Source organism: Ranitomeya variabilis, chromosome 1, assembly GCF_051348905.1.
Source record: "Ranitomeya variabilis isolate aRanVar5 chromosome 1, aRanVar5.hap1, whole genome shotgun sequence".
In the NCBI taxonomy this organism is placed as follows: domain Eukaryota; kingdom Metazoa; phylum Chordata; class Amphibia; order Anura; family Dendrobatidae; genus Ranitomeya; species Ranitomeya variabilis.
Genome location: NC_135232.1, coordinates 316,850,726 through 316,878,131, shown reverse-complemented (window position 1 = coordinate 316,878,131; position 27,406 = coordinate 316,850,726). Strand labels below are relative to the sequence as shown.

The 27,406-nt window shown below is 41.2% G+C and overlaps 1 protein-coding gene and 1 long non-coding RNA gene across 3 annotated transcripts in view; one reads left to right on the top strand and one right to left on the bottom strand.

Moving 5' to 3' along the window:
• ARHGEF40 (Rho guanine nucleotide exchange factor 40) overlaps positions 1 to 27,406 on the top strand; it is a 194,624-nt gene that overhangs the window by 38,482 nt on the left and 128,736 nt on the right. Inside the window, exons 2-7 of one of the 2 annotated variants that reach the window (XM_077297661.1) lie at positions 13,286 to 13,483; positions 13,615 to 15,334; positions 17,017 to 17,193; positions 24,371 to 24,485; positions 26,372 to 26,468; positions 26,628 to 26,717. In XM_077297661.1, coding sequence (XP_077153776.1) covers positions 13,286 to 13,483; positions 13,615 to 15,334; positions 17,017 to 17,193; positions 24,371 to 24,485; positions 26,372 to 26,468; positions 26,628 to 26,717 — 2,397 coding nt within the window. Of the gene's footprint in view, positions 1 to 13,285; positions 13,484 to 13,614; positions 15,335 to 17,013; positions 17,194 to 24,370; positions 24,486 to 26,371; positions 26,469 to 26,627; positions 26,718 to 27,406 lie in introns of both variants that reach the window. The other variant, XM_077297652.1, reaches the window with a different exon arrangement.
• Positions 17,084 to 20,476, bottom strand: LOC143816810 (uncharacterized). The gene is made up of 3 exons (XR_013224003.1): positions 20,365 to 20,476; positions 20,158 to 20,272; positions 17,084 to 17,222 (listed from the first exon to the last, which is right to left on the bottom strand). It is a non-coding gene; the product is annotated as an uncharacterized LOC143816810 (long non-coding RNA).

The following is a 27,406-nucleotide window of genomic DNA, read 5'->3' as shown; positions in this document are numbered from 1 at the left end:
TCCATGCATATCCCGAGGAGCATACACAGTGCCCCCTAGCTGTAACAGGGGTCACTGCATCACACAAGGTAACCCTGATCGGAACAGTCCTACGATGTCTAATATAAAAACCTTACCATGTGTCAGAGTTGACCTCAGTGTGTGAATAAGGTTTTTATGGTAAGGTTTTTAATATTAGATATCATAGGAACCGTCCTGATCAGGGGCACCTTGTCGACGGTGGGATGGCCTTTATGTTATTTTTGATCAAAAAAAGTATTACTAAGAACCCTGTGTAATTTAAATGCACTCCTGCTTTTTTCTTATTTAGTTACAGCAGGTGTATGTTTATTTTGCTTCTTGTGGGTTTTGTATGCTTTATGGCCAATGTGAACATGCGTTTATGTGCTGCATGTATACCAGCTTAATCCAAGCTTACTTTGTGTGTTTTTTTCTTTGTGTTTTTGCATTCTGTGCAAGCCGAGGTGTCGCCTCCATGTCTTAAGCTGGAAATTACATTTAAAGTCTTCTCCAGACTGGTGTCCATAGGTCAGGGCCTGGTCCTTTTGTCTGCCCTTATTCACACACTGAGGTCAACTCTGACACATGGTAAGGTTTTTAATTAGTGATGAGCGAATATACTCGTTACTCGAGAGTTCTCGAGCACACTCTGGTGTCGTCCGAGTATTTTTTAGTGCTCGGAGATTTAGTCTTTCTTGCCGCAGCTGAATGATTTACATATGATAACCAGCATAAGTACATGTGGGGATTCCCTAGCAACCAGGCAACCCCCACATTTACTTATGCTGGCTAACAGATGTAAATCATTCAGCTGCGTTAAGAAAAACTAAATCTCCGAGCACTAAAAAATACTCGGAAGTCACCCGTGCGTGCTCGAGAAATCTCAAGTAACGAGTATATTCGCTCATCATCACTATTTTTAATATTAGACAGCTTAGGACCAACTTAATCCAAGCTCACTTTTTTGTGTTTGTGTTATGACTGAGATAATTCAGCCAGTTCTATGGGGCATATGTGTCAGGTTCTCTTTAAAGTGATATCTATTTAGTACAACAGCAAATATGATAATTTCTGAAAGTACATGGACCCTTTAGTTGTTATATAATTTTAATATAAATCTGTTAAGATTTAGTTATTAATAAGCCAAATAAGTATTGAAGTAGTTATTTGAAAGAATAAGGCCGGCATCACACTAGAGAGTTTTACGGAAGTATGAGAGGCGCAAAAACTACACATTGCACACGGACCAATGTTTCTCTATGGGGCATCTCCTATCTGCCATATATTTCTCAGCTGTATTTTACGGGCATAGAAAATCGCAGCATGCTGCGTTTGTCAGCGTATTGCGCAAAAAATTTGCCAGTGAAAGTCTATGGGGGCGAGAAAAATACGGATTACACACGGACCATCAGTGTGACTTGCAAGAAATACGTACCGGTGTTCTATAGAAAAGCTGGCAATTCAGCGCGGTGTACAGTAAAATCACACTGACAGGTTAGAATAGAATAGATCAAATAAATGTTTACACATAGTATAGGTATATATATATTTATATTTAATACAGTGCTAGATAGCAGAAAAGCCGGTAATTCAATTGCCTGCTTTTGCTATCTTCTTCCTAAACCTGACAGGATATGAGACATGGTTTACATACAGTAAACCATTTCATATCCCTTCTTTTTTTTTTTTTTTTACATATTCCTCACTACTAATGTTAAAAGTGTCTGTGTATAAAATTTTGTGGCTCTAGCTGTTAAAATAAAGGGTTAAATCACGGAAAAAATTGGCGTGGGCTCCCGCGCAATTTTCTCCGCCAGAGTGGGAAAGCCAGTGACTGAGGGCAGATATTAATAGCCTAGAGAGGGACCATGGTTATTGGCCCCCCTGGCTAAAAACATCTGCCTCCAGCCACCCCAGAAAAGGCGCATCTGTAAGATGCGCCTATTCTAGCACTTAGCCATTCTCTTCCCACTCCCCTGTAGCGGTGGGATATGGGGTAATAAAGGGTTAATGTCACCTTGCTATTGTAAGGTGACATTAAGTCTGGTTAATAATGGAGAGGTGTCAATAAGACACCTATCCATTATTAATCCAATATTAATAAAGGGTTAAAAAAACACACATTTGGGGAAAAAAGTATTTTAATGAAATAAATACACATGGTGTTGTAATATCTTTATTATAGGCTCAATCCAATTGAAGACCCTTGTCACCTGAAACAAAGTTAAAATAAAAAAAACAACAATATCCCATACCTTTCCGGCGACCAGTCATGTCCCACGCTGGAAATCCATCTGAAGTGGTTAAATAATTTTACAAGCAGGAGCTTGCTAATGCAGCTGTTGCCCCTGCCTGTAAAAACTGGGGAATGAATGGAATGCAGGGGAACGTAGCATTGTAGACTTGCGGTGCTGCGCCCCCTGCTGGCATAACCTCATATGAACGCTAGCGTGGAATTTTTCTGAATATTTTCTCATGCTAGAGTTCATATGAGGTTATGCCAGCAGGGGGCGCAGCACCGCAAGACTACAATGCTACGTTCCCCTGCATTCCATTCATTCCCCAGTTTTTACAGGCAGGGGCAACAGCTGCATTAGCAAGCTCCTGCTTGTAAAATTATTTAACCCCTTCAGATGGATTTCCAGTGTGGGACATGACTGGTCGCCGGAAAGGTATGGGATATTGTTGTTTTTTTATTTTAATTTTGTTTCAGGTGACAAGGGTCTTCAATTGGATTGAGCGTATAATAAAGATATTGCAACACCATGTGTATTTATTTCATTAAAATACCGTATTTTTCGGACTATAAGACGCACCGGACTATAAGGCGCACCCAGGTTTTAGAGGTGGAAAATAGGGAAAAAAATATTTGAAGCAAAAAAAATTTGGTAAAATATTTAATAACATAAATAACATACTATTATATGTGGTGTTATTATATATAATAGTATGTTATTATGTTGGAAGCTGCGGGACCAGTGTGGTGTCTGTGAAGTACGATATGAAGACGCTGGAGGGTGAGTATAAGGGCTCATTTCCACATGTGAGGCACACGTCCGTATCTCGCATGTGGAAACCAAGCTCTGGCGCCGGCACTTTGGAGCGGAGCTGTGCAGCTCCATGTGTTCCTATGCGGCCGCATGCTCCGCTCTGGAGTGCCGGCTCCACAGCTTGGTTTCCACATGCGAGATACGGACGTGTGCCTCGCATGTGGAAATGAGCCCTAAGAATGGGTGCACAGGGCTTATAGTGAAAGCACCACTCCAGCACTGCAAAATAACACTGGAGTGCTGCTTTATAATCCCATGGGAGAACTATAACTCCCAGCATGTCCTGCAGATCCTATGACATGCTGGGAGTTATAGTTCACCAAAGGAGTGGCAGAGTGCTTTATTGTGTTTTGTAAAGACTGACCTCTTAATTGTGGCAGCCAGCCACACTGTGGTGAGGTAAAAGCTGGAGCATCCCATGGCTGCACACACAGAGCCCTCTCTCTTGTTGTTGCCTTTCCACAGCGCAGGACATATGAGGAAGCTGCAGATTCTAGGTGGGAGTCTGAAGGACCTGTGATGATGTCAGAAGAGGGAGGGCTCTGAGCTGCCATGTGATGCTCCAGCCCGCCCACTTCTGACATCACACAGGTCCTCCCTGTGCACCAGACAGCTCAGCATCCAGCACAGGCAGGTAGACAGCGATCTCCTGGCCCCTGCTGCTGCCTCCTCCTCCCCCGGACACACAGATTCTCCCCGGAATCAGTGCTGGGGAAACTGTGTGTCCCTGCTTAAGTGCAGCATTCATTTGCTGCTCCCGGCTCACCGCTCAGCTGATCGGTGGGCGGGGAGCAGCTAATAAATATTCACTGCACTTAATCAGCGGGGCCATGTGCTTTCCCCAGCAGCTGATTCCGGCAGCGGGGACATCCTGAAGTGGGATAACAGTGCGATCCCACTCGCTGCTGCCCCCCTCCCCACATGCTATATCCGTACTATAAGACGCACCCACACTTTCCTCCCAAATTTGGAGGAAAAAAAGTGCGTCTTATAGTCCGAAAAATACAGTACTTTTTTCCAAATGTGTGTGTTTTTTTAACCCTTTATTAATATTGGATTAATAATGGATAGGTGTCTTATTGACACCTCTCCATTATTAACCAGGCTTAATGTCACCTTACAATAGCAAGGTGACATTAACCCTTTATTACCCCATATACCACCTCTACAGGGGAGTGGGAAGAGAGAGGCTAAGTGCCAGAAAAGGCGCATCATACAGATGTGCCTTTTCTGGGGTGGCTGGGGGCAGATAATTTTAACCGGTGGGGGGGGAACAATATCCATGGTCCCTCTCTAGGCTATTAATATCTGCCCTCAGTCACTGGCTTTCCCACTCTGGCGGAGAAAATTGCGCGGGAGCCCACGCCAATTTTTTCCGTGATTTATCCCCTTATTTTAACAGAGCCACAAAATTTTGCACACATACACTTCTAACATTAGTAGTGAGGAATATGTGAAAAAAGAAGGGATATGAAATGGTTTACAGTATGTAAACCATGTCTCATATCCTGTCGGGTTTGGGAAGGAGATAGCAAAAGCCGGCAATTGAATCACCGGCTTTTCTGCTATCTAGCGCAGTATTAAATATAAATATATATATAGGGGTCTCACTGACATATATATATATATATATATATATTTATATATATATATGTATATATATATATATAGACTGCATATATGTTTTCACGAATATTTGGGCCCATGGATCCATTCTATGTCCATTTTGCAAGACGGCGAGAAAATCTTGCCGTACTGATGCAATACGGATGACACACGGATAATCTTTGGAGAAAAAATCGCATCCTCGCATTGAATACGGATCAATGTTCAGGAGCTTTTCTGCTTATTACGGCCGTAAAAAGTGGACCGTATTTCCCTACGCTGAGTGTGACGCCGGCCTTAGGCTATGTTCACACGTTGCATTTTGTATGTATTTTTTATGCAAACATAGTATTATAGCACAAAACAAAGGCGAACTTTCGTCTTGTAGATTTGTTAAATTCTGTTTCTTCTTCTTTTAAAAGTGAACTTGTAGCAGGAGGTTGGTTGCTTTTTTTTATTTAGTTTTTTTGCATAGGACGGAATAGGAGAAAGTATTAATACAAGGTGTCCGGGCCAGTATATTCCACAGGGCGAGTGTGCAGCTGCAGGGCAGGGGACTGCCACTTCTGGCCATTCACAGTTCTCCCTTTCTGGCAAGCGAAAGGGAGAACTGTGCATGGCCAGAAGTGGCAGTCCCCTGCCCTACAGCTGCACACTCGCCCTGTGGAATATATTGGCCCGGACACCTTGTATTAATACTTTCTCCTATTCCGTCCTATGCAAAAAAACAAAACCAAAAAAAGCAACCAACCCCCTGCTGCAAGTTCACTTTTAAAAGAAGAAGAAATAGTATTAGAGCACGTCAAAGATGCTTTATTAGCAATCGAGCATGCTCGGAAAACACCTTATCCAAGCACGCTCGCTCATCACTAATATACAGGTGCTTCTCCCAAAATTAGAATATCATCAAAAAGTTAATTTATTTCAGTTCTTCAAGACAAAAGTGAAACTCATATATATAGAGTCATAACAAACAGAGTGATCTATTTCAAGTGTTTATTTCTGTTTATGTTGATTAAGGCTTACAGACAATGAAAACCCAAAAGTCATTGTCTCAGTAAATTAGAATACTTTATAACACCAGCTTGAAAAATTATTTTAAAATCCGAAATGTTGGCCTATGAAAATTTATGTTCAGTAAATGCACTCAATACTTGGTCGGGGCGCCTTTTGCATCAATTACTGCATCAGTGCGGCGTGGCATGGAGGTGATCAGCCTGTGGCTGCTGAGGTGTTATGGAAACCCAGGTTGCTTTGATAGCAGCCTTCCGCTCGTCTGCATTATTGGGTCTGGTGTCTCTCATCTTCCTCTTCACAATTCCCCATAGATTCTCTATGGGGTTAAGGTCAGGTGGGTTTGCTGGCCACTCAAGCACAGTGATACTCTTGTTTTTAAACCAGGTATTGGTACTTTTGGCAGTGTGGACAGGTGCCAAGTCCTGCTGGAGAATTAAATTTCCATCTCCAAAAAGCTTGTTGGCAGAGGGAAGCATAAAGTGCTCTAAAATTTCCTGGTAGACATCTGCGCTGACTTCACTCTTTCTCCAGACTCTGGGACCTTGATTTCCAAGTGAAATGCTAAATTTACTTTCATCTGAAAACAACACCTTGGACCACTGAGCAACAGTCCAGTTCTTTTTCTCCTTGGCCCAGGTAAGACGCTTCTGGCATTGTCTATTGGTCATGAGTGGCTTGACACAAGGAATGTGACACTTGTAGCCAGGGCCGGCGTTAGCGGCAGACCAGGCAGCTGCCTAGGGCCCCCGCTCCACCAGAGGCCCCCAGCCAGTCGCCTGCCACCAGCACCGCCTCCCCCCGCCAGCGCCGACTGCCCCCTGCCACCACCCCCGCCGCATTGAACTATACCGGTGTCATAGACACTCCTATCATTTCCCTCTGCCTCTGACACTGCGGGTGCGCGATGACGTCATATCATTGCCTACCTGCTGTGTGCCGGGCAGACTGCAGCCGCTGAGACCGGAGTGGAGCCTAGAGAACCAGCAGCAGCGCAGGGCACGAGGAGAGGTGAGGATTGTGTATTTTTTTAAATATATCAATGAGTGATTACTCGACTGTGGGGCCATTCTCGGGGAGGGGGAGGGCTGTATTATATTCTATGAGGGAGGGCTGTATTATATGCTATGGGGGCAACATTATATTCTATAGGGGAGGGCTGTATTATATTCTATGGGGGTTACATTATATTCTATGGGGAGGTTGGTTGTATTATATTCTGTCGGGGCTGTATAATATTCTATGGGGAGGTGGGCTGTATTATATTCTATGGGAGAGGGCTGTATTATATTCTATGGTGGAGGGCTGTATTATATTCTATGGGGGAAGGCTGTATTATATTCTTTGGGGGGTTACACTATGATCTATGGGGAGGGCTGTATCATATTCTATGGGGGGCTGTATTAGATTCTATGGGGGAGGATTGCATAATACTCTTTGATGGGGCTACATTATATTCTATTGGGGAGGTAGCCTGTTTTATATTCTATGGGGGGTTACATTATATTCTATGGGGGGCTGTATTAGATTATATGAGGGAGGATTTCATCATACTCTTTGATGGGGCTATATTATATTCTATGTATTAAATTTATTCTATGTATTAAATTATATTCTATAAGGGGTGATTACATCATACGCTATGAGGGGGCTACATTGTATTTTATGGGGCGCTGCATTATATTCTATGGGGGCTAGATTATATTGTATGGGGGGCTTCATTATACTCTATGAGGGGGCTACATTATATTCTATGGGGGCTGCATTATACTATATGAGGAGGGCTACATTGTATTCTATGGAGGGGCTAGATTATATTCTATAGGGGACTGCATTATATTCTATGAGGGGCTGCATTATACTATTTGAGGGGGCTGCACTATATTCTATGGAGGGTTACACTATATTGTATGTTGGGGCTGCATTATACTCGGGGCTACATTATATTCTGTGGGGTGGCTGCATTATACTCTGGGGTGGCAGCATTTTACTATATGTGGGCTGCATTATACTGTATCGAGGACTATGGGGAATACGTACTATATGAAGAACTATGTGGTGCATTATACTATGGGAAGTGAATTGTACTACATGGATGACTGGCGGTGCATTATACTATATGGAGCACTATGAGGAGTGTATTATACTATATGGAGGACTGAGCATTGTATTTTAATATATGGAGGACTATGAGGAGTGTATTATACTATATGGAGAACTGAGGAGTGTATTATACTATATGGAGTACTGAGGAGTGTATTATACTATATGGAGGACTGATGGTATTTTAATATACGGAGGACTATGAGGAGTGTATTATACTATATGGAGGACTATGAGGAGTGTATAATACTATATGGAGCACTATGAGGAGTGTATTATACTATATGGAGGACTGAGGTGTGTATTTTAATATATGGAGGACTATGGGTAGTGTATAATACTATATGGAGGACTATGGGGCACATTATTTTATATGGAGGACTATGGGGTGTGCATTTTATGATATGGAGAACTGTGGTGCACATTATACTATGTGGAGGACTATGGGGAGTATTATACTTTACAATCAAAATGCTGCATATTCATCGATTGATTGGATTGTTTATGCGGGAACAAAAATCATTGTTCTCAGCAGCACATTGCCGGTGTAAACTGTTGATATTCTGCTGATAACATGATACTGTATGGGGACAGATTAATCTAATGGGAAACGGGAAACAAGCGTCGAACGACTTCAGTATTGTCGATCACACTCGTTTAGCGGCCTGAACTCACTGCACATAAATACAACAGAAATGCTTCTGTGTGATGTGCAATATATTAGCATTTGGGACCCCATTTTAAACTTTTGCCTAGGGCCCCACTTTGCCTAAAACAGGCCCTGCTTGTAGCCCATGTCCTGTATACATCTGTGTGTGGTGGCTAATGACTCCAGCAGCAGTCCACTCCTTGTGAATCTCCCCCAAATTTTTGAATGGCCTTTTCTTAACAATCCTTTCAAGGCTGCGGTTATCCCGGATGCTTGTGCACCTTTTTCTACCACACTTTTTCCTTCCAATCAACTTTCCATTAATATGCTTGGATACAGCACTCTGTGAACAGCCAGCTTCTTTAGCAATGACCTTTTGTGGCTTACCCTTCTTGTGGAGTGTGTCAATGACTGCCTTCTAGACATCTGTCACGTCAGCAGTCTTCCCCATGATTGTGGAGCCTACTGAAACAGACTAAGGGACCTTTTTAAATGCTTAGGAAGCCTTTGCTGGTTTTTTTGTTAATTATTCTAATTTACTGAGATAATGATTATTGAGTTTTCATTGGCTGTAAGCCATAATCATCAACATTGAATATAGAAACTTGGCACTCAACTTGGTAACGTGGAATATGCTTTTTTATTTCAGATAGCAGTCCCAGTATATAAACGTTTCGGTCTGTTATGGACCTTCTTCAGTACAACTAGGTTGAAAATACATTACAAAAGGTATTTAACCATTGTATGATAACAACATCCAATGAAGTTGTAAAAATAACAGAAAATAAAAATAAAAACATAAACGGGAAGGCTAACAAGATAAATCTAACAACAATATTAGTGAGTATGTGATGGATCAAGGGTAAGGGAGGTAAGGAAAGGTAGAATAATTTTATATCATACCCGACTGCTCAAGAACAAAATATAGAAGATGTCTCCGGACATAACGTTGATCCTCGTATGTAGGTCTACTTGTGGATCGTACAGAGGACAAAACTGGTCGCTCTACAATATTTGAGAAATACATCCAATTACTAGGTATGTGATATAGTGTTGTAGAACATAAGTATTATGAATGTGTTTACTGACCCAGTATATTAGAGAGAATAGTGTTGTTCACAGGTGGCAGATGTTAATAGGGAAGCTGCAAGACAATGTAGTGGCTGTTTTATACTGTCTAATGTAGGAAGGGGTTACAAAAACGTATAGCTGAGATAATATATAAAGAAGGGGAACTTTCTCACCTGCTGTAAGTAATGGCAAGTGGCAACACTGTATATCTATAATAAATGAAGTCGGACTAGAAAGCCTGTGGTTCATAAAAGATATGCGTCAGTGAGGATATTAAAGTGTAAATACTGAGAGGCAGAAATGCTGGTCTTACCAAATGAATTTATAGTATGCAGTGAATGAGGTTATGGCCACAATATGATTACTGCATCTGTGAGGTAACAACAAGAGTAAAATATCAGTGATGCTATATCTTTATAATGACCCCTGATAGGAAGTTGTACCGCGACTCACCCGTGGTGTAAAGTCCCTGGAGCAATATAGAGTGCAGATGGAACGTATCAGAGTGGCAGCGTACCTGTAGTATACATTGTGCAGTAGTCAGGATAAAGGTCCATAACGTAAGTAATAAGGTGGATAGTACCGCTTGTGTCTTACCTAACTGATATGCGTAGTAGCGTAGTAGCGTAGTAGCGTTGTCAGCCATAGGAACTGACAACAAGAGCGTACAGATCTGTACGCTCTTGTTGTCAGTTCCTATGACAACCGAGCGCCGCAGTGAACACCGGAAGTCAGCGTCATACCCACTGACGCACTTCCGGTCTCGGCTACATGCCGAATCCCGCCCCCAACCTATTTTTACACGCCATCCCTGCACAATGCCAGCAACCAGCGGCGGACACCGCGTTGCATGGCGCTACTACGCATATCAGTTAGGTAAGACACAAGCGGTACTATCCACCTTATTACTTACGTTATGGACCTTTATCCTGACTACTGCACAATGTATACTACAGGTACGCTGCCACTCTGATACGTTCCATCTGCACTCTATATTGCTCCAGGGACTTTACACCACGGGTGAGTCGCGGTACAACTTCCTATCAGGGGTCATTATAAAGATATAGCATCACTGATATTTTACTCTTGTTGTTACCTCACAGATGCAGTAATCATATTGTGGCCATAACCTCATTCACTGCATACTATAAATTCATTTGGTAAGACCAGCATTTCTGCCTCTCAGTATTTACACTTTAATATCCTCACTGACGCATATCTTTTATGAACCACAGGCTTTCTAGTCCGACTTCATTTATTATAGATATACAGTGTTGCCACTTGCCATTACTTACAGCAGGTGAGAAAGTTCCCCTTCTTTATATATTATCTCAGCTATACGTTTTTGTAACCCCTTCCTACATTAGACAGTATAAAACAGCCACTACATTGTCTTGCAGCTTCCCTATTAACATCTGCCACCTGTGAACAACACTATTCTCTCTAATATACTGGGTCAGTAAACACATTCATAATACTTATGTTCTACAACACTATATCACATACCTAGTAATTGGATGTATTTCTCAAATATTGTAGAGCGACCAGTTTTGTCCTCTGTACGATCCACAAGTAGACCTACATACGAGGATCAACGTTATGTCCGGAGACATCTTCTATATTTTGTTCTTGAGCAGTCGGGTATGATATAAAATTATTCTACCTTTCCTTACCTCCCTTACCCTTGATCCATCACATACTCACTAATATTGTTGTTAGATTTATCTTGTTAGCCTTCCCGTTTATGTTTTTATTTTTATTTTCTGTTATTTTTACAACTTCATTGGATGTTGTTATCATACAATGGTTAAATACCTTTTGTAATGTATTTTCAACCTAGTTGTACTGAAGAAGGTCCATAACAGACCGAAACGTTTATATACTGGGACTGCTATCTGAAATAAAAAAGCATATTCCACGTTACCAAGTTGAGTGCCAAGTTTCTATATTCTATGTTCACTGGTCTGGGGAACCTACCTTGTGCACCAACACAGTAGTGCCACGATATACTTCACAATAATCATCAACATTAACAGAAATAAACACTTGAAATAGATCACTCTGTTTGTAATGACTCTATATAATATATGAGATTCACTTTTTGTATTGACGAACTGAAGTAAACTAAGTTTTTGATGATATTCTAATTTTGTGAGAAGCATCTATAGATGCATCTTAAGTTGACGTGCCTTAACAGTGTTCCTTAAAGGGAATCTGTCAGCAGGATTTCACCCCCCTTCCTCCAAACTATTTATATGTGCATGTAGCGCTTTCATAGTTATCCATACATTTGCATGGCCAGTCCATTACTGAGAAATTAGCATTTGAATTGATATGCAAATGAGGGTGTAGATCTGAAGCCTCTGTCACTCTAGTTCTATTCTCTGTCCAGGGCCTCCTTTTCCAGTTTGTTTGACAGCTTCTATGCTGTGTGACTTGATGCAAAGGAGCCATCAGTCAAGCAGGAGGAAGCGGTGCTGTTAGGGTATGTGTCCACGTTCAGGATTGCATCAGGATTTGGTCAGGATTTTTCATCAGTATTTGTAAGCCAAAACCAGGAGAGGAACAATTAGAGGAAAAGTATAACAAAAACATATGCGCCACTTCTGTATTTATCACCCACTCCTGGTTTTGGCTTACAAATACTGATGAAAAATCCTGACCAAATCCTGATGCAATCCTGAACGTGGACACATACCCTTAGGGAATAGAGCTGGAGTGACAGAAGCTTCAGATCCACAGCCTCAATTCAAACACTGATTTCTTAGTAATGGAGGAATGGACTGGCCATATAAAAGTATTGTACATATAAATAGGTGGGTGTAAAATTCTGCTGACAGATTCCCATTAAAAGCAGCAATATGCCATGTAGAGTAGTAGATTATTCAGTTTGTACAATATTCACACATGGCGACTTTTCTAATAAGAAATGGTGAAATAATAGTCAGTATTCAAACATATGATTTTTCTTTCCTGCATGTAATGCACAGAAAGTGAATTTACAGATAAAAATATGCTTTAAGATGTGGAAAATTGTGGAAAATGAGGCCCAGTGAAATACATTAAACAAAATAAGGCACCATGAAAAGAGTGTAAAATCTTGGTATAAGTTCAATTAACACAGTCAGAATTGACGTATGGTTTAATTTGTCAGCTTTGAGTAAAGAAAGTCTTTGTTCTGAAACAGCAGCAGCATTGTTACCACAGACTTCCAGTAAATATCACTGGTATTTCCAACACATACGTTCAGAAATTCCCCACTAGGAACAGAGCCATTTTGCCAGTAAGCAAGATAGAAACAGTTGAAATTATTGGCAGAACATTATGATTGTGTACAATATTCTTCTGAAGAGAAAACGTTTCCAATATACTTTAAGTTGAACAAAAGAATATCCAAAAATGGCCAAAACATTGTTATCTCTATAGGAAAATGATGAATGACTTAACAAACAATCAATAAACAATATATTATTAATCAAGTCTAGTTCACATCTGTTTCACAGGCTCTGTAGCCAATTCCAGTAATCTTCTCACGTAAGCATAGCATGCAGCACTACTTTTTCATTCTTTGTGCTGGACACCATGGCAGATCCCATTATATGCCTGCAGTGTGCCACTGCTGCCTGTCATGTAATGGACTCGGCATTCTGTCATTTTTTGTTTTCTGTTCCTATGACAGAACATAAAACTGGAAATCACAGTGCTTCAGTCTCTGTTTCTTTAGCAGTTAAGGGTTGTGATTGTGATACAATGAATACAGGATGATATGAAGTACAACATGTCTGTTTTTCAGACCCCTCAGTCTGTGGAGGATTGCCTACAAAGTACACTGTCATCCCTTTACCCCCCTTTTGAGGTGACTGCACCTACACTCCTGACCCAAGTGTTTGCAGTGCTAGAAAGGACATATCGTGAGGACCCTCTAAGATACACTTTGGAATTTCTGATCCCAGCTAAGAGAATACTGCAGAATGTGCAGCATCAGGCATGTGTAAGTATATGCTTTACAATACTGCACCATTCTGACAGACTATGTTAATTAGGTTTTATTATATCTTGCTCTGTTTCACTTTCTGCCAAACTTTATGTAACTAAAAATATATATTATCCTTTGTTTTCTAGTCTCAGTACAGTGGATTTCTCTTTTTCCATGAAGGATGGCCACTTTGCCTTGGTGAAAAGATCCTCATTCAATTGTCATCTCTTCCATGGCACTTTCTAAAGCCTGGAGATTTTTACTTGCAAGTGGTGCCATATTTGGAATGTTCTCCCAGGCTTGTGCTGAAGTGCCTTTCTCAGGATGGCAGCGGAGTACAGGAGATTGTGGTCCCTGAATCCTCCCATTCATTCATTTTTTCAGCTGAGTGGCTTAATAGCATTAATAAAGACCGTAGCTCAGTTCGCCTTGAGAACTGTTTAGCAGCTGTAGAGGAAAAGGTCCTTCGACTACCATGGTCAGAAGTAATCTATCCTCGATTTATCCATAAGGATGGCTTTATTGTTGGGAGGAGATGCCCCACAGGTCCTCTTATGCCACCTCTGGAGTTCCGAAGTCCTGGTGATGGAGGAATCACAATTGGAGAGGTGGTTGATCCCAAAGTCAATGCTCATTTGCCGTTGTCACATAATCAAGAAGAAATTCAAAGCTGGAGAGATGGTGCTTTTTCACCACCTGTGCTGGATTCTCTCTCTGGCTCTGCCGCAGAATCTGTAGAAGGGGAATATGTAGAACTAAGTCCCCCCCATACAGGGGCAGTGTGCAAAGATGAGAGTCAAAGGGATACATGGCTATCAAGAGCAAAGACTGCTCCAAGCAGAAAAGGTAAAAAGAAGGTTCCGCAAGCATGGCTTCACCAAAGGAAGCCTGGAAAGGTAGGTTCTTTGAGCACTTTAAAGGGTAGGTCAGAAAATATATGGGAAGATAGATCTTGCACAGAAGATGCTGGAGAGCAAACTCAACCCTCACCAGAGGTTAACAGTTACTGGGATGTTGATACATCAAAATATTCTGCTGAAAGTGATGTATTGGCTGAATGGAGAAAAGGTTTGGATCTTCTTCAAAGACATGAGAAAGATATATTTTCAGAAGAGAGACAGTTATGGGATTCTCCTGAAATTCAGGCAAAAGATTGTGAAGTGGAACAGAAGGAGATATCATGGGAAGCGGGGACTACTGTACACAAAGGAAGCTCCAAAGAAGTGGACAATTTATCAAATTCAGTAAAAGGATGCTCTTTAAATACTGATATCACTAAAGAAACAGAGAATGTGCTCTCCACTTGTGACATTAATAAAGATAGCCAGGACTTGTTCACTGAAGTTAGTTCAGAACCATTTAAAGAAAAATGTGATAACCTAACTCCTATCGATGAATGTCAAAATGACAGCCAACTGGACAATTCAAAGCAAACACTTAAGGAGAGTAAAACAGCAATAGATACCCTTAACGAAACGTGTTTTTCGAAAGACTCTTTAGTGACTGGAACAGGAAGAACATGGGCAGACGGTCAAGAAAGAATTTCAATTAGTGAAGGTAATGTTGAGGACATTCAGGTGCCATGTACTGAGGCAAAAGTGCACCAAGGAAAAGAAAAGCATCATGCTTGGGATCCGATCACTGAATTATCTCATAAGACAGGAAGAGGGCGAAGAAAAAAAAGAAACAAGAAGGGTAAAGGGGCTACAAGAGCAGATGCAAGGAAAGGTGTTCACAGGGTTGAGCAGACCAAAACTAGTAGCAAAGAAGAAGAAAATAATAAATCTCTTATCACCTCCAAAGATGAAATAGACGACAACAAAACTGGTCAGGAGCCATTTGATCGTAGACTGCCTACTGAGTTAGGTATAGTATATTGGATTGTATATGCCATAAATTGAAGACATGTATGTTATTTCATGGTAAACATGCAGTTTTTTTTATAACAGCTTAGTTATATAACCAGTGCAAAAAGTACAGTGAAATTGTCTCAGATGAGTAACCTAGGGCTTGTTTACACTGGCCGATGGCAACCATTAAATGACCACAGATCAGTTACCGTACTTGTTTGCTGATCTGTGGTCGTTTAATAGCCTGTTTAGACAATAACCTGTTTAGACAAAACCGTTCATACTTCTGTTGATTGAATGAACAGTCTGTGAACAGTCTTTTTCTCGGAAGCACGGGTCCTGTTTACATAGGATAACTTGCTATCAAGAAAGATAATTTTTAAGCATGCTTAAAAATTAATTCATCTAATGAACAAGCATTCCTAGGACTTCCTAGGAACTCTTAGTGATGATAATCAGCCGGTGTATTTACACCCTTAAAGTTTAAGGTTAAAGAAAGCGAAAAGATAAAATGTCTCGGATTTTCTAAACTTGTTTAATTGATGATCAAAACTTAAAACTCTGCCATAAAAAGACTTTGATTTAGGTCAAGGGGAGATACTAGATTATTTATTTTACTAAATAAGTTCTTAAGTTCTTAAATTTTAGTCAGCTATATCCTCCACATTTCATTCAGAGAAAAGTAAGTGCTTTTAAGATTTTTTTTTTTCATTCCCAGACCTACATGATAAAAAAAATAGTTCTCTCCTCCGGGCATGTTGAAAAAAACCTTTTGAGAATTGTAATTTTCAAAAAGAAAGGTTATAAAGGTTAAAAATTGCAAAAGATTCACCTATAGGCCAACAGTATAGATCATGTATTCTCTACAGAGAGCACCAAATTCCGAGGCTTATGTCCTGCAGTACAAAAGGATCAGGCATTTGACTACAAACAATCATCTCCCCAAAATCATCTGCAAGGGAAGAGTCATGACGCCCCCATACACACCTATCTTGTCGACAGTTCAGATGTCTTTAATCTAATGTGTACGGGGTGGGTTGGGGGACGTTATTGTTAACTTTTACCAATTAACACTGCTACTATTCATTCACCTGCAGTTCTCTCTATTTAATCATTATGAGGGGTCAGCAGAAATGCATTAATAACGTATATGCATTTTTTTTACCAGTGGCCATGAGATTTCTGTAAATGCATCCACTTTGTTGGGACAGTAAGACGCTGCGCTAAAAAGATATTCAACATCAAATATTCACCAAAAGCTCATCGAACGAGCTTAACCTGATTTTCATTACATATAAAACTATGTATCTGGGAAACATGGGCCTGAGTGGTTTATAGGTGTACATTAAATGCTTATACTACACTGAGCAAAAAAAAGAGTATTTGACAGACAAAATTACAGTTTACCACATATGGTCCTGTCTTACATGGCAGACAGTTTTTCCTTAGGCAGTTTCCATCTCACCAGTCAAAACAAATAGGAAAAGTATAAAATAGGAGCAAGGCTAATATAACTTGCTAATTAAACAAGACATTCAGTAATTTAGTTGTTGTGAATTACTTCAGTGACAGATCTAATTTTATAAACAGCAGTTGTCGTTGTGTTTATTACGTGTTGTTATACATAAGATTAACAGGACGTTCAAATCTTGTACTTGATATTTCACATTATTCTTGGCATATTTCTTATGTTAGCAGAAAAAGTTTCATCAAGTGTCACTGAAGCTGAAGAACCAGCTGCTTTGTCAGAACCAGAACCGAATGTATCTGCTACTAAGAAGCCTTTGCTGCCATCTTCTCCTATTTTAGATTTCAGCCACCTCCATCGAGCTGTTGATTGGGACATACTGGAATCTGGAGTCTTCTACTTGCCTGGTAAGTTTCAACTCTCTATTTTTTTACAACTTACAAACATTGAAAAAAGGAAAAGAACAAAAAAGCAAATGTTCAATATGATTACAGGAAACATAATGGGTTGGCGACGACCTGTGCAACCCTTTTTTTAAATGAAGTATTCCCATCTGTAAAATTAAAATAACATATGCTCACCTCCTGCACTGGCGCCATTCCAGTAATCTCTGCGCCAGGTGTCCCAGGCTTTGCGACACATTGGCTGCAGGGCTCACCTGATATAGCAATCATCGGCCGCTATTGGGCTGCTGTGGTCTCACTATTTCCACTGGTCCAAAATTCATATGAGCCGCCCATTAGATGTAGTCGAAAGGCTCACCTGGCATAACAATTTCATGTGAGTCCTGAGAGACCCGGTGCTGACAATGCTGGAACAGCGCAATTGTGGGAGTTGCGCTCAACACTAGCCGTCATATCGTCATTTTTTTTTACTTTTGAAAAAAAAAAAAATTCTAACACTAACACAGGGGCGTTAGACAACCTTAGCACCAACTCTAACACCAACCCTAACACCAACCCTAACCCCAACTGCAAAAAAAAAATGTGTTATTTTATAATTTTTGTCTAACTAAGGGGGTGATAAAGGGGGATTTGATTTGCTACTTTTTTTTTTTTGACTAATGTGATAGTGATTAAAAGGAACCAATAGAAGAAATGTTCTATTGTTGCCGGCAGACCTCAGCGGGCGCACTGAGCATGCACCCACATCTTTGTATTCAAAGAAGAGGACGCCAGGCCAGAGGACGTATCAGCAAGGCCCGGAGGTACCAGAGATTCTCGGTTGGCATCATTTCTCTCTCCTCTGACATATATATATCATGTCAGAAGAGAGAGAAATGATGTTCACAGCGGGCGCACTTTTTTTTGTGATCGCTGTTATTCACCCACGGTAGCTGAGACCTTGAAGATTTTCTGAATCTGGGGGGCGCTACAGCAAAATGGCAATGAGGGAATAAGTACCCTCAGCTACTATGCTGCCGTTTTAATGCATATTGGTGGTCGCTAAGGGGTTAAAAGGACTATTCATTTAAAAACAGGAAAAGAGGTTGACAACGCAGTGGGAAACCAATTTATTAAATGTTGATGTCATCCGCTGCTGCTGCCCTGTGGCTGGAGGAGATCGATCTTCCAGATGTTAACTAACCAGAGTAGGACTTTGTCATGTTAAGTAGGCTGCGCTGCGGTGAAGAAGGAACTTTAGAGAAATGTTTTTTTATTTATAACCAACGCGTTTTGGCACTAGATCAGCTCCTTTCTCGACAACTAGTCCTTTAGTACCGTATTTTTTGGACTATAGATGCACTTTTTTACTCCAAAAATGTGGAGGAAATTGGGGGGGGGTCTCTTATAGTCCTTATTTACCGCCTCTGGCTGTGGTGGGGAGGTGGGGGAGTGGCATCAGTGGAGCAACGGGTCACAGAGGCAGTTGCTTGCTGCTGCGGCTAGCTTCTGTGCCAGCTGCTAAAGACAAGTGAATATTCACTGGGCGTGGAGGACAATGAATATTAATTTCTCTTTAGCATCCTGGTATAATTGCCCCCATCCCCGTCCTGGTATGCATGGCCCCATCCTTATCTTGGTATGATTGGCTCTCACCCCCATGCTGGTATGCAAACAAAAAAAATTAGATGGGGGTGAGGGCCACTCATTCCAAGATAAGGATGGGGGCTTTGCATACCAGGATAGGGATGAGGAGACATGCATACCAGGCTAGAGAAAAGGAAGACATGCATACCAGGCTAGGGATGAGGGAGCCGTGCATACCAGGATGGGGATGAGGGCCATGCATGCAAAGATAGGGATGAGGAGCCATGCATACCAGGATGGGGATGAGGAGCCATGCATACCAGGATAGTGATGAGGGGGCCTTGTGTATCAGAATGTGGATGAGGGGACCATATATACCAGGATAGGGGATATTAAGTACAGAATTGACCACATTTTTTGCTTCAATTTTTATTTCCTTCTCTAAAATCTAGGTGCCTCTTATAGTCCGAAAAATACGGTAATAATCTACTGCTGATAAAACAGTGATTTTTATAAAAAACGGTGATTTTATCAAAACTACAGCAAGTCGCCCAGTAAACGACACATTGCTGGAATCAGGGTCTCTATCTATACATTATTCTGCTCTCAGATTAAGTGGCAAAAACCTGGTGATATATTCTCTTTAAACTGGTAGTTTATGCTCCATAACCCACCAATGTAGCCAAATTAGAGAAATTCTACAGAGAATTCCTCCACGGCAGGTAAAACATGTTTGACTCCAGCTATGCAGCATAATGTGGCAAAGTGCAGTGGGTGCATGAATATACAGTGATGTTCTTCTCAGCTACCAGCCAGGCTGACGCTATCATTTATCTGAATGCTAGCTACAGATGTCTCCCAGTGCCTAACTTGTGATTGTCAGTTCAATGCAAGTCAATTTTTTTTAAGGCAACAATTGGCCTAAAATAATGAAGGATGGCACAACGAGTTGTTAGGTTTACAGGGGGAATACTTTTTCATGTGGGTGATATGGGTTTTGAATAGATCTTTATCTTTATTTAGAAGCTGCATTTTGTGTTTCTCTGTGATGTCTTTATCTTCAGCTAGCTGAAGAGCCCAGCGTTGCCCGGGCATAGTAACTAACTGTGGTTAGTTATAACAAATTAGCCCATATACCCATCAAATATCCTCCATACCACAGTCCAGTGCCCATATACCCATCAAATATCCTCCGTCCCACAGTCCAGTGCCCATATACCCATCACACACCCTCCATCCCATAGTCCTGTGCCCGTATACCCATCATACATATCCTCCAATCCATAGTCCCATGCCTATATACCCATCACACATCCTCCATCCCATAGTCCAGTGCCCATATACCCATCACACATCCTCCATCCCATAGTCCAGTGCCCATATACCCATCACACATCATACCATAGTCCCGAGCTGGGTGGCGCTGAGCAGGGAGTTCCTGGAGATGTGCTGTTATGTAACCTGGCAGTGCGGCTCTGTGTGCGGCCACTGATGATGCGATTTTCTTGCAATAGAGCTGGCATTAAAAGAGGAGGGGGTGATTAATTTCTGTCAAGTCTGGGGGGCAGACAATGGCTTATGTTCCAAGGGATGCTTGATTTCTCCTACCCGGTCAGTGTCTGCTGAGGTGTTGTGGAGTGGGAAAACTGTTGCTCATAGCAACCAATCACAGGTCAGTTTCTTTTAAACAGCTCTGGTGAAATGAAAGATGCTTAGTGATTGGGTGGGGCTATGTGGAGTGGGCGTGGCTGATACACACATACACACACAAGTGACTCTAAGGGTCACTTCCGTTTGTCTGTCTTTCTGTCTGTCTGTCCCGGAAATCCCGCGTCGCTGATTGGTCGCCGTCCGTCGGCCCCCCGGATCCAGAACAGGCCTTTCCCGCTCATCGCGATGCTCAGGTGACCGCTCCATGCATTGCGATCTCGCGAGATGATGACGTAGCGGTATCGCGAGACCGCTACATCATCATCTCGCGAGACCGCAATGCACTCTTGGGACCAGAGCGTCACGAGGAGCATCGGTAAACGCCTCGCCTGGATCCGGGGGGACAATGGAGGGTGAGTATATAACTATTTTTTATTTTAATTATTATTTTTTTAACAGGGATATGATGCCCACATTGCTATATACTATGTGGGCTGTGCTATATACTACGTCGGCTGTGCAATATACTGCGTGGCTGTGCTATATACTAAGTGGGCTGTGCAATATACTACGTGGCTGTGCAACATACTACGTGGGCTGTGCAATATACTACGTGGCTGTGCAATATGCTACGTGGGCTGTGCAATATACTATGTGGGCTGTGCAATATACTACGTGGGCTGTGCAATATACTACGTGGGCTGTGTTATATACTACGTGGCTGTGCAATATACTACGTGGCTGTGTTATATACTACGTGGGCTGTGCTATATACTACGTAGCTGTGCTATATACTACGTGGGCTGTGTTATACGCTATGTGGGCTGTGCAATATACTACGTGGCTGTGCTATATACTACGTGGGCTGTTCTATATACTACGTGGCTGTGCTATATACTACGTGGCTGTGCAATATACTGCGTGGGCTGTGCAATATACTACGTGGGCTGTGCAATATACTACGTGGCTGTGCAATATACTATGTGGGCTGTTGTGAATTAGACTTTTTTGGCTCCCTCTTGTGGTCACTAGTGGTATGACTCTGAGATTGTCTTTCCCTAGTTTGGCACCCACCTGGGTCGTTATTCCAGGGGTGTTGCTATATGAACTTCCTGAATTCTTAGTCTGGTGCCTGGCATCGTTGTAATCAGTCCTTTCTGTTTGCTCCTGTCTGCTGGTCCTGGTTCATGCAAAATTAAGCTAAGTCCTGCTTCCTTGTTTTTTGGTTATTTGTATTGCTCTTATTTTTTGTCCAGCTTGTACTAAATGTGATTCCTGATTTTGCTGGAAGCTCTAGGGGGCTGGTATTCTCCCCCCGGGCCGTTAGACGGTTCGGGGGTTCTTGAATATCCAGCGTGGATATTTTTGATAGGGTTTTTGCTGACCGTATAAGTCATCTTACTATATTCTGCTATTAGTCAGTGGGCCTCTCTTTGCTAAATACCTAGTTCATTCTTACGTTTGTCTTTTCTTCTTACCTCACCGTTATTATTTGTTGGGGGCTTGTATCCAACTTTTGGGGTCTTTTCTCTGGAGGCAAGAAAGGTCTATCTTTTCCCTTCTAGGGTTAGTTAGTTCTCCGGCTGGCGCGAGACGTCTAGAACCAACGTAGGCACGTTCCCCGGCTGCTGCTATTTGTGGTGCTAGGATTAGCTATACGGTCAGCCCAGTTACCACTGCCCTATGAGCTGGTTTTTTGTGTTTGCAGACTTGGTATTTATTGCAGAGACCCTCTGCCATTGGGGTCATAACAGTGGGCTGTGCAATACACTGCGTGGCTGTGCAATATACTACGTGGCTGTGCAATATATTACTTGGCTGTGCTATATACTTTGTGGGCTGTGTTATATACTACGTGGCTGTGCAATATACTACCTGGCTGTGCTATATACTACGTGGGCTGTGTTATACACTACGTGGGCTGTGCAATATACTACGTGGCTGTGCTATATACTACGTGGGCTGTGTTATATACTACGCGGCTGTGCTATATACTACGTGGCTGTGCTATATACTACGTGGCTGTGCTATGTACTACGTGGCTGTGCTATTTACTACTTGGGCTTTTATATACTACGTGGCTGTGCTATTTACTACGTGGCCGGCCGAGAACAATCAGCGATAGGCGCAGTCCGGCCGAATCCTGTGTATTCAATGTATTATTCTAAAATCTTCATAAATAAACTACATACATATTCTAGAATACCCGATGCGTTAGAATCGGGCTACCATCTAGTTTTTATATATATAGATTAAAATGTGTTAGGCTAGTTTCACACTAGCGTTTGGAGGAGCTGCGGAGGGCTGCGGACTTCCTCCATGAAGCCCCACCCTCGGCCGCTAGCTCCGCCTACTTCTGCATGCGGCCTGCATGCGGCCACCGTACCTATCTTTAACATTAGACAAAAAGAATACTTGCAAAAACAGTCAGCATGGCAGATACGTAGATGTATAGACAATAAAAAGGTTCAGTTATCAATCATAATAATAAGTGACCAGCTGCATGGAAAGGACTACTTAATATGGACTGGTCGCTAATCAGAACACAGGAAAAAACACATGGCTAGCAAGCCAAAAAAGACGACCAAACACAGTCCATGTATATATAAAAGTGAAAATACTTTATTAGTGCATAATAAGGACAGACAGCCATCAGGCAAAGAAATGGCATGCAATACAAGTAACCAAAAATGACAACGGTAAAACACAAAAGGTGTGCACACATGCCGGAACCCACTCAAAATGAGATACTAATACAAATTAGTCTCCCCGTCAAAATATGGCGGTGTAGGAGAAAGTGCCTAGAAAAATTCAAAACAGCTCACAAGGTGAATAGTGCTCTGAAAAACAGAGCAACCTCACAATCCAGCAGAGAAATAACATGCATAATGATGACTATACCTTAATGTGAGCGGCACCAGAGTAAAGATTCCTGGGATGTGTGCACACACCCCAACGCACGTTTCGGATGTTATCCTTCCTCAGGGGGCGCGTTGGGGTGTGTGCACACATCCCAGGAACCTTTACTCTGGTGCCGCTCACATTAAGGTATAGTCATCATTATGCATGTTATTTCTCTGCTGGATTGTGAGGTTGCTCTGTTTTTCAAAGCACTATTCACCTTGTGAGCTGTTTTGAATTTTTCTAGGCACTTTCTCCTACACCGCCATATTTTGACGGGGAGACTAATTTGTATTAGTATCTCATTTTGAGTGGGTTCCGGCATGTGTGCACACCTTTTGTGTTTTACCGTTGTCATTTTTGGTTACTTGTATTGCATGCCATTTCTTTGCCTGATGGCTGTCTGTCCTTATTATGCACTAATAAAGTATTTTCACTTTTATATATACATGGACTGCGTTTGGTCGTCTTTTTTGGCTTGCTAGCCATGTGTTTTTTCCTATCTTTAACATTAGGTACGCAGGTCGTACCGCTGTATGCGGATGCTTCTGCATGCGTCATTTTGACGATGCGGAGAAAAAAAAAATTGCTACCAGCTGCGTTCTACGTTGGTCGCCGCATCGTCAAAACGACGCATGCGGAAGCATCCGCATACAGCGGCATGACCTGCGTACCTAATGTTAAAGATAGGTATGCAGGCCGCATGCAAAAGTAGGCGGAGCTAGCGTCCGAGGGCGGGGCTTCACGGCGGAAGTCCGCAGCTCCTCAAAACGCTAGTGTGAAACTAGCCTTAGATGATCTTAAAAACATTTGTGTAGCAGAAGAAATGTCAGAGGGGCAAATACTTTGTTTTCACAGCATTGTATTCGCTTATGCATAAGCGTTACAGCAAAATCTAATGACAAGTTTTATTATGTCTGTGTGGAAAGGTTAAAATAAGGGCTGATTGCTATGGGAACTATTATAGTGTTGTCTGCGCTACTTTCTATACATGAGGACCCTGTTCTCTCAGAACAACTTAGCCAAACTTTCTCTCATTAACTATTTCTGTGTTTCTGTGTAGGCACACAAGACAGAGAAAAGAGAGCACTGTTAATTGTATCTCCATCTAAAGCAGTGGCAGAATACACTCAGAAAATGGTTCAAGAAGCTATGTTATATTTGTTCTCTCTTCTCAGGTAAAGATTATGTGGGGCAGATAAATAACTGTCCAAAAAGAATTTTAATTCAGTAATATTTGGGCAACGGCTTAATGAAAATGTTTTGTTCAATATAGTAATCAAAACCTTATAGAATTTCAATAGGTTTGTAAGATTTCTTTATATTACTCTATAAAGGAATATAGTAGCTCCTACATTTTTTCAACCATTCAGAAATACCAAGAAGAAACCACTAAAAATCAAGATTGCTAGCAGGGTGCTTGGCAGATGTGATTTCTGTCCAATTCTTAAGAGATTTTCATGTGCATAACTATAGATAGTGATTTTTCAGCATATTTTTCCAGATGACTAACAAAAAAGCAAAGGCCATAATTTATCATTTCGGATTTTTTTAAGTGAATTTTACTTTTTGTCTTGTGGTAATTGTTACCAGTTTTTATGTAAGATATGATGGTAAAAATTGACATGCTGATCAAACACTGAAGGACCTTTGTTCATCAGTGTTTTGGATAAGAGTTTCGTGTTTTTCCGCACAAGAAAAATCTTGAACATTTGAATGAGGCTTTAGGAAAACTAAAACAACATTGTTGAACAAAAGAAAAATACAGACAGAAGCAAGTATAGTTGACTTAAAAAAAAGATTTAAATTAAGCAATAAGTAAGGCATGAGCATAAAAGTCGCTGCCAGTCAAGGGTTACAAGACCATTTTTCTCTCATTTGAGAAAACTGATCCATTTATGCTGATCACACTTTGATCCAACTCTGATCAGAGTGTGATCTGATTTTCTGTGGAGAATAAAAAAATAAATCTCCATCTTCTTCATCCTGTCAGTCCGAGAAAATTGGACTACACTTGGATGTAATTCTATTGTGGTCGGATTTTTTTTTTCCATGGACCCATAGACAGGAATGTCCGATTCCAACCCAATAATCGGATGCTACTCTTGCATGCTGTGATTTACTTCTTCGGACCACTTGGTGTGAGGAAAATATTGGACATGTGCATGGCCCCATAGAATAACATGAGCACAAGTGCTATCCATCAAAATGACAGATAACCCTCATCCGATTTTTACGGTCATCCGCGCAATCCCTTAGAACTATTTTTTACTGCAAAAACAAAGCTTAAGGGCAATCTGCCAGTAGGATCAACCCGCTGAAGCCGTGTATATGGGCATGCAGATCATAGGATGCACAATATCTTCGAATTGATATCTTATTCCAGAGAATTCAATTCGTTTTTCATATATGTAAATGAGCTGTTCAGGACTATGGGCAGGACACTGATCTGCATAAGACTCCACCTCCAGAGATTATTTTACATAAAAGGGGGCGTTACCAGTGTGATATGTAATGCCTGCTCTCCTGGTCTCACTGCAAAGCTGTGTATGGTTATACCTGATACATCTGCAGCTTCTATCTCACAGGCAGCCAGTGTTGCAAAACAGCAGAGCTGTGAGAGCTGCAGCTGCTAATGTGTTTGTTATGAGACAGAGTTCAGTTGTACCGTTCTGTGTTAGTTACATGTCTCACGCTGGTGATGTCCATTTAATTTATAATAAGCTTTGGAAGCAGAGTGACATGCGGATCAGTGTCCGGCTCATAGCCTGGAACAGTTCATCTACATAAAAGAAAAATATGTATTTCTCTTGAATAAAACATCAGTTTGCAGATCTCAAGGTATCATTTTATTCCGTTTCCTATGACCTGCATGCTCATATAGACAACTTAACAGGATTGATCCTACTGACAGATTCCCTTTAAATTCCATGAAGATTTGAGGCCTAAGTGTCTGTCATAGACCAATAGTTGGGAAAGGACGTTTACTAAATAATATCAAATATACTAATATATTCATCGTGGAATGTGTCTGCAGATTTTTATTCGATCCTATATATCTTAGGTCTGATCTACGCGATTTAGGTTTGACCCTCATTGTGGATCTACGAGATTGCACTTCTGACTCAGAGACATTCCTTCAAGTGCTTCATGAAACCAAGGTAAAGTTAGTATGAGGTGTCTAACAAAGAACAAATTTATAGCACATTATAAAGAAGCATCTGCAGGCTGCTGGGACAAATGTTTTTATTATGTTGTAAGAATATAGTTCTGTATCATGCCATTGCTGGCCTGTGTCACAGAATATATTTTATTTCCAGGACTCCATCCATGCTTGTGTAAAGTGCACTTTAGTAGTTTGTGATAAAGAAAGCCCTGCTCCAGGACAAAGCGATCTTTCTGATGCACAGGTAAGAATATACCGTCCTTGCTTACTGTATGAGTAATAATAATTATAACTAAACCAGAGGTAGAGCTGATATAGTATAATATAAAATGTAAGATACACCTTCAGACGCCATTTTACAATTCCTATTTAGATCATTTTAATTTAGATAAACAACCATTTTTTGGCTTGTTTTTTATTTATAATTTTTTTTTTTTAATGGCATGCATCATATGGGCTATGACACAGTTTTGTAGCTTGGGTCGTTTCGTTCGTGGTGATAGTAAGCTAAGCTTGTACCTTTTTTTTTTGTTTACTTTGCATGATACAGCATTTTTAGCGGCAAAATAGTGTCCATTATTTTTTCATACTTCTATTTTGATTTTTCATTTTGAATTCTTTAAAAAAAATTGTGTACCCCAATTGGCTCCATACAGCAGTCTTGTCTAATATTTAGCCCGCCAACTTGTAATAATGATCCCCCTTAGTATAATAATGTCCCCCATTCTGACGCACTTCACATACACATTAAAAACAAAAATTCTTTATACCCATTACCACCAACAGCACACGCCTCCTCCTAAACAGCTGGGGCAAGGGTGCAGCGAGTTGCGCAGAATATGTGTGCTACCTGCGACAGAAAAGCAGATTTAAAGCAGTTGTCCCACAAGCAAAGTACACTTTAATCAACATATCTTGGAATAATAATAATTT